Raw genomic sequence first — 7853 nt, forward strand, 5'->3', positions numbered from 1 at the left:
GGTATGTAGTGTGTGTGATGGTGAGGTATGTAGTGCGTGTGATGGTGAGGTATGTAGTGCGTGTGATGGTGAGGTATGTAGTGCGTGTGATGGTGAGGTATGTAGTGCGTGTGATGGTGAGGTATGTAGTGCGTGTGATGGTGAGGTATGTAGTGCGTGTGATGGTGAGGTATGTAGTGCGTGTGATGGTGAGGTATGTAGTGCGTGTGATGGTGAGGTATGTAGTGCGTGTGATGGTGAGGTATGTAGTGCGTGTGATGGTGAGGTATGTAGTGCGTGTGATGGTGAGGTATGTAGTGTGTGTGATGGTGTGGTATGTAGTGCGTGTGATGGTGAGGTATGTAGTGCGTGTGATGGTGAGGTATGTAGTGTGTGATGGTGAGGTCGTAGTGTGTAATGTAGTATGTAGTGTGTCAGATGTACCCGTGAGCTTGTGCGTCTCTGATGCGTCGTGCGCTGCTGCTGAATGCCTCACTCGTCACGGCCTGAAGACTCTGGAAACTCTGCAGCAGTAATGTAGTATGTAGTGTGTCAGATGTACCCATGAGCTTGTGCGTCTCTGATGCGTCGTGCGCTGCTGCTGAATGCCTCACTCGTCACGGCCTGAAGACTCTGGAAACTCTGCAGCAGGAAGCAGCGCTCCGCATGTTGCTCGGCCAGCAGTGCTCTCTGATTGGCCAGAAGGACATCAAGCACCTCCTCCAGAGCATCCTGGGGCGGAGCCACAGCACACACTTATAACATTCCCAGAATGTTAGAAATTATATGGTTTCTGACTTGACTTAGACACCGTTGAATTTATATGTATTTATTAAATGCAAATATAAAATTATCATAAAAACAGATGCATGGAAATCAAAGTAAGGTCTTTTGTTCAACTAAACTAAAGAGAGTGCAAACAGAAGAGAGAATGATTTAGCGTACTTCACGGTGCTGCTGCTTGGAAAACACTGCAGCACCAGCGCATTTCCAGTTCACCCTGCAGCCTGACCATGTGCTCACGCCACAGTACAGCAAACAAGCTTTAACTTAGAAACACCAGAGCAGTCGGTACAGACGTCAGACTGATGGTCAGCCCACCTGACGGCTGTAGTACTGCAGCAGGAGTTTGTCGGCGGTGCTTTTCTCCAGCTCTCCGGTTCGGACGGCCTCCTCCAGCTCCTCACCAAAGATCTTGTGCAGCTCAAAGCGCCGCCGCAGCGCCTGCTGCCTCTGTGCCTGCGCAGATGCGTGTTCATGCCTGACCAGGAGCCGCTTCTGCAGACGCTTCAGCTCTTCCTTATGAAGCTTCTCCAGTAGAGAACGAACCTCCAGCACGTCCTGATAACATACGACACACATCACACATCATGTTCTTACTTAGAGCTTCTTGTACAAATATCAAAACATTCTTAAAGGGGTCATATAACAATGCTAAAAATAACATTATTTGGTGTATTTGGTTTAATGCAGTGTTTACGCAGTTTAAGGTTCAAAAAAACATTATCTTCCACATACCGTACATTATTGTTTCTCCTCTCTGCCCGGCCTTTCTGAAACGCGTTGATTTTTACAAAGCTCATTGTTCTGAAAAGCGCTGTGTGCTCTGATTGGCCGGTTATCCAGTGCGTTGTGATTGGCCGAATACCTCAAGCATGTGATGGAAATGTTACACCCCTTACCATATTTGGAAACACAGCATCTCCACGACAACAATACTACAGCGAGAATAAAAGTTACGCCTTCTTTCTTTGTGTAAATATTTGTGCGGTGTTATGCAAATCTTCCCACATAGTGACGTAGATATGTGGAAGCGTGTTTAAACGAGGCGTTTTAGGAAAGCGTGGACGAGTCTTAACTTTTATAAAGAATATCTCTTTGGGTTTGAGGCTTTAGTCTTTGCAACTTTACGTATCTTTTATGTGACCCTGGACCACAAAGCCAGTCATAAGGGTAAATTTTTTGAAATTGAGATTTATATATCATCTGAAAGCTGAATAAATAAGCTTTCCATTGATGTATGGTTTATTAGGACAATATTAGGCCGAGATACAACTATATTGAGAAAATCGCCTTTAAAGTTGTCCAAATAAAGTTCTTAGCAACTTAGCATTTTTTTATATATTTACGGTAGGAAATTTACAAAATATTTTCATGGAACATGATCTTTACTTAATATCCTAATGATTTTTGGCATAAAAGAAAAATTGATAATTTTGACCCATACAATGTATTGTTGGCTATTGCTACAAATATACCCCAGCGACTTAACACTGCTTTTGTGCTCCAGGGACACATATGTGCACGAACAGCTTGTAACACTCCAAAGACAAAAGAAAACTCGAAATCGCATCATATGACCCCTTTAAATCAAGATACATTTACTGGAGAAGCAAAACAACATATGACAAAAAGTTTTGTTTTCTGGAAAAAATAATAAAAATGAAGTGGGTTTATGCTTAAAAAACATCTGCCAATGGGGCCAGAAAAATAAACTTGATTCAATAGAAAACAGATATTTGTTCTTGCTTTAACCATAAAGTCAATTCAGATAAATTTTTGGGAAAGCATCATTGTTCAGAAGAGCATCACCTGCGGCCGCGGCGTGTGCTGGAACAGTAGCTCTGCGTGTGACGTCTCGCTCATGTGTTTGCGCTGCTGTGTTTCCATCTCCTCCTGCGTCTCCAGGTTACACTGAGCGGCGAGCGCTGCCATCCGCACCACATGCTCCTCCTGGACTCTTCCTTCCATGCCCACGATCTGCCCATTAATGACCCCCAGAACACGCCTCTCGCCCCGATAACTCAGACGCCCCGCCGCCCGAACTCCCGCCAGCAGCACAGACAGCAGCCCCTTAAACATCTGCACCCGCACTCGCTCCACCCACACCGCCGCGCGCAACACACACGACACCTGCAGACTGACAGAGAGACACCTCTATACTCACACACACACACACACACACAGACAAAAAGAAAAATTGATAATTTTGACCCATACAATGTATTGTTGGCTATTGCTACAAATATACCCCAGCGACTTAACACTGCTTTTGTGCTCCAGGGACACATATGTGCACGAACAGCTTGTAACACTCCAAAGACAAAAGAAAACTCGAAATCGCATCATATGACCCCTTTAAATCAAGATACATTTACTGGAGAAGCAAAACAACATATGACAAAAAGTTTTGTTTTCTGGAAAAAATAATAAAAATGAAGTGGGTTTATGCTTAAAAAACATCTGCCAATGGGGCCAGAAAAATAAACTTGATTCAATAGAAAACAGATATTTGTTCTTGCTTTAACCATAAAGTCAATTCAGATAAATTTTTGGGAAAGCATCATTGTTCAGAAGAGCATCACCTGCGGCCGCGGCGTGTGCTGGAACAGTAGCTCTGCGTGTGACGTCTCGCTCATGTGTTTGCGCTGCTGTGTTTCCATCTCCTCCTGCGTCTCCAGGTTACACTGAGCGGCGAGCGCTGCCATCCGCGCCACATGCTCCTCCTGGACTCTTCCTTCCATGCCCACGATCTGCCCATTAATGACCCCCAGAACACGCCTCTCGCCCCGATAACTCAGACGCCCCGCCGCCCGAACTCCCGCCAGCAGCACAGACAGCAGCCCCTTAAACATCTGCACCCGCACTCGCTCCACCCACACCGCCGCGCGCAACACACACGACACCTGCAGACTGACAGAGAGACACCTCTATACTCACACACACACACACACACACACAGACACGCATACACACACACACACACACACACACACACACTCACACACACACACACACACACTCTCCCATCAGACACGCATACACACACACACACACACACACACACACACTCACACACACACACACACACTCACTCACCTGTCAAGCACTTGAATCATGTTTTGTGGTTCCTCCAACATCACGATATCCACAAACTTATCCTCAAACGCTGCCTCCTCATTGGCTGAAGCAGTGATGTCACACTCTTCATTGATGCTGCTTCTCTAGAAATGAAGAAACAAGGAGTCATTCACCGCTACACTGCATCCATGCATGCGCTGACGGGCCGATCACACACTCAGCGCTGAGACTGGAATGAACTGACCGTGTGTGGAGCACAGCTGAGCAGTCGTCTGCGCCGCAGGAAGTTCAGAGACGCCAACAGGAGCGTCAGGAGAAAGGAGACCATGAATCCCACGAGGAGAAGAGAGCGATCCACACCAGCCTGCCACACATACACACAGATTAAACACACACACTCAGATCACAAACACACACCAGCAACAGCAGCTGGTTACATGGGAGTGTGTGTATGTGTGTGAGAGAGTGAGAGAGTGTGAGAGAGAGAGAGAGTGTGTGAATTTCAGTGTGTGTGTGTGTGTGTTTGTTTACCTGTTCAGTGGTGTTTATCCTCACAGTGAAATTGGCGATCACTGGACCAAACAGATGAATGTCATTCTGAAATACAATTGATCAGATTTATCATATTATTTTCCATAAACAAAACAACAATGACAGGATCATCAAGGTCCAAGACATCACACACACACACACACATCCCAGCATGCACAGCGAGTAACAGGCAGACAGATACACACAGGAGTGGATGTGGATACCTGAGTGGCGTTGGAGAAGGTCAGAAACGCTGGGAGATTGAGAATCTCTGTTGAGAGTTCAGAGTCTCCTTTCACACTCATCCTGTACAAAACCACATACTGAGAGCCAGCTACACACACACAGACACACACAGACACACACACACACACACACGACAAACACACACACGACAACCACACACACGAACTACACACACGACATACACACACGACATACACACACACACAACATACACACACACACAACATACACACACACACACAGACACACACACAAATATAAGTTTGTTTTCTACATTGTGTGTGTGTGTTTTCTCAGCTATGATTTGGTGTATGGCATATCTATATCTATATTGAAGTCTATGATGTGCTCATGTACATGGTAAGATAAATGTGTGTGCACTGTAAAAAAATATGTATGATTGCAATTTAACTCTACACTACTAAAAATGTTACATTAAAATACTGCTGAATTTACCATTTCTGGAAGCAAATAAAATATTTACTGAAAATAAACAGTGGTTTTATGTTACAATGCATGTTGTTGAATGAATGTTTATCGTGTTATTTTAGTGTTGTGTGTGTTATCAATCATGATGGTGTTTGACACAAAAAGGTCTGTTGGATTTACTGGTTTAACATGTTTTTTTTTGTAAATGACTACAAATATAAGTTTGTTTTCTACATTGTGTGTGTGTGTTTTCTCAGCTATGATTTGGTGTATGGCATATCTATATCTATATTGAAGTCTATGATGTGCTCATGTACATGGTAAGATAAATGTGTGTGCACTGTAAAAAAATATGTATGATTGCAATTTAACTCTACACTACTAAAAATGTTACATTAAAATACTGCTGAATTTACCATTTCTGGAAGCAAATAAAATATTTACTGAAAATAAACAGTGGTTTTATGTTACAATGCATGTTGTTGAATGAATGTTTATCGTGTTATTTTAGTGTTGTGTGTGTTATCAATCATGATGGTGTTTGACACAAAAAGGTCTGTTGGATTTACTGGTTTAACATGTTTTTTTTTGTAAATGACTGTTTTAAAGTGTAAATTTACAGGTCGATCTGTATGTAAACACATTGTACTGTATTTTTCCGGAGTCATGTTTGTACCGCGCAGTGAGTCGGCGCTGAAGGTCTGGAAGCCTCTCTCCTGGACGCTGCCGTTAGTCTGCAGCAGAGTGACCCCAGACACAGAGTCACGGATGCAGAGCTGCGACAGATCACCACCCTCCTGCGGATTACTGACCTCCAGACGCACCTGCACCTGCGCAGACACACTGCCCCCCCAGTCCACCTGCAACACACATTTACACACTCATATACATACACCAGCACACACACACACTCATATACATACACCAGCACACACACACACTCATATACATACACCAGCACACACACACACACATATATACATACACCAGCACACACACACACACATATATACATACACCAGCACACACACACACACATATATACATACACCAGCACACACACACACACATATATACATACACCAGCACACACACACACACATATATACATACACCAGCACACACACACACACATATATACATACACCAGCACACACACACACACATATATACATACACCAGCACACACACACACACATATATACATACACCAGCACACACACACACACATATATACATACACCAGCACACACACACACTCATATACACACACACATATATACATACACCAGCACACACACACACTCATATACACACACACATATATACATACACCAGCACACACACACACTCATATACATACACCAGCACACACACACACTCATATACACACACACATATATACATACACCAGCACACACACACACTCATATACATACACCAGCACACACACACACTCATATACACACACACATATATACATACACCAGCACACACACACACTCATATACATACACCAGCACACACACACACTCATATACACACACACATATATACATACACCAGCACACACACACACAGAACACACACTCATATACATCCACCAGCACACACACACACAGAACACACACTCATATACACACACACTCTCATATACACACACACACAGAACACACACAGTCTATGAACACGGGGACAAACACACCTGAGCGCACTTGTGGAAGGAGACTCCAAACGCTGAAGGCTTCGTCTCGCTCTGAATGAAACACACATCAGATCAGACTGAGATCAAAGACACAACAGAAAGCTGACAGCTGAATGATGGATGATTGACAGATATCCGTACAAATCTCACCCGCTGTGAGGCGTGTCTGCTGCTTCTCTGCCCCGCCCACTGACCTAATAAGGTGTAGGGGGCGTGGCCTGAGATGGCGTCCTCTGCGTACTGCTGTGAAGAACTGATACTTCGCCTCATCTCTGAGGGAAAAAAAACCATAGAAACTACTGTGTTCTTTATTTCCCACCCAAAAACAACTAACAGATGTTTACTTTGAGATTTAAAAAGAACATGAAATTAGAAACCTTTTCTGCGCTGTGATTCCTCTTGATGAACAATGGATAATGCTGCATTGATTACAAGAGCTCGCGCGATAAACAGCAACACGCTCATAATCACAAAACACCCAACGCTCCAAACAAACATTTCCACACGCGGGACATGTGATCACAAGCCGGCGCATTTAACGTAATCAAATTAAACGATCCCACCGCGACGATTTATAAAGGAACAACCTGAACGACTCATTAAATTCATGTTGTTCTCGGTTTATTAATGTCACCAGCAGCACTGCTCTTCAACGCTGCAAACGTAAATATCTGATGAGTGACCGGGAAGAAGAGACGCGCATCTCGCCGTTTGTTTTTCCATTTCCGTTTTGCACAACTTTTCCAAAGATTGGAAACTGCTGCAAGCCCCGCCCACACGCGCCTCCGATTGGCTCAATGAGCAACATTCCTCAGGCGATGCCGCGCTACGACTGGCTGCGAACTCTGCCAATCAAAAGTAACCGTACAGCGGACAGTAGGAGCAGTGTTGCCAACTTAGCCATTTTGTAGCTAAATTTAGCAACTTTTCACACTACCCTAGCAACTTATGGCGCTTTTCCACTGCATGGTACGGCACGGTACGGTTCACTTTTGGTTCTTCCAAAAGCACCTAGCAACTTTTGATAAGTGACTCAAACAATAAAAAGGCACACATTTTCCATCTAAATTTCACAAAAAGAGGAAACCAAAGTTGCCTAGCA

At 44.0% G+C, this 7853-nt stretch overlaps 1 protein-coding gene across 1 annotated transcript in view; it reads right to left on the bottom strand.

Annotated features, from left to right (window-relative positions):
- The window catches only part of LOC107744002 (limbin), a 27683-nt gene extending 20210 nt beyond the window's left edge, over positions 1–7473 (bottom strand). The window contains exons 1-11 of the mRNA XM_016557462.1: positions 7129–7473; positions 6902–7023; positions 6752–6802; positions 5723–5906; positions 4596–4705; positions 4372–4437; positions 4085–4204; positions 3859–3983; positions 3345–3672; positions 1081–1320; positions 542–711 (exon numbers count right to left, since the gene is read on the bottom strand). Coding sequence (XP_016412948.1) covers positions 542–711; positions 1081–1320; positions 3345–3672; positions 3859–3983; positions 4085–4204; positions 4372–4437; positions 4596–4705; positions 5723–5906; positions 6752–6802; positions 6902–7023; positions 7129–7249 — 1637 coding nt within the window. The 5' untranslated portion in view covers positions 7250–7473. The remainder of the gene's footprint in view (positions 1–541; positions 712–1080; positions 1321–3344; positions 3673–3858; positions 3984–4084; positions 4205–4371; positions 4438–4595; positions 4706–5722; positions 5907–6751; positions 6803–6901; positions 7024–7128) is intronic.
- Between the last annotated feature and the right edge of the window lie 380 nt (positions 7474–7853).

This window comes from Sinocyclocheilus rhinocerous, unplaced genomic scaffold, assembly GCF_001515625.1.
Source record: "Sinocyclocheilus rhinocerous isolate Xijiao unplaced genomic scaffold, SAMN03320098_v1.1 scaffold1519, whole genome shotgun sequence".
Lineage (NCBI taxonomy): Eukaryota > Metazoa > Chordata > Actinopteri > Cypriniformes > Cyprinidae > Sinocyclocheilus > Sinocyclocheilus rhinocerous.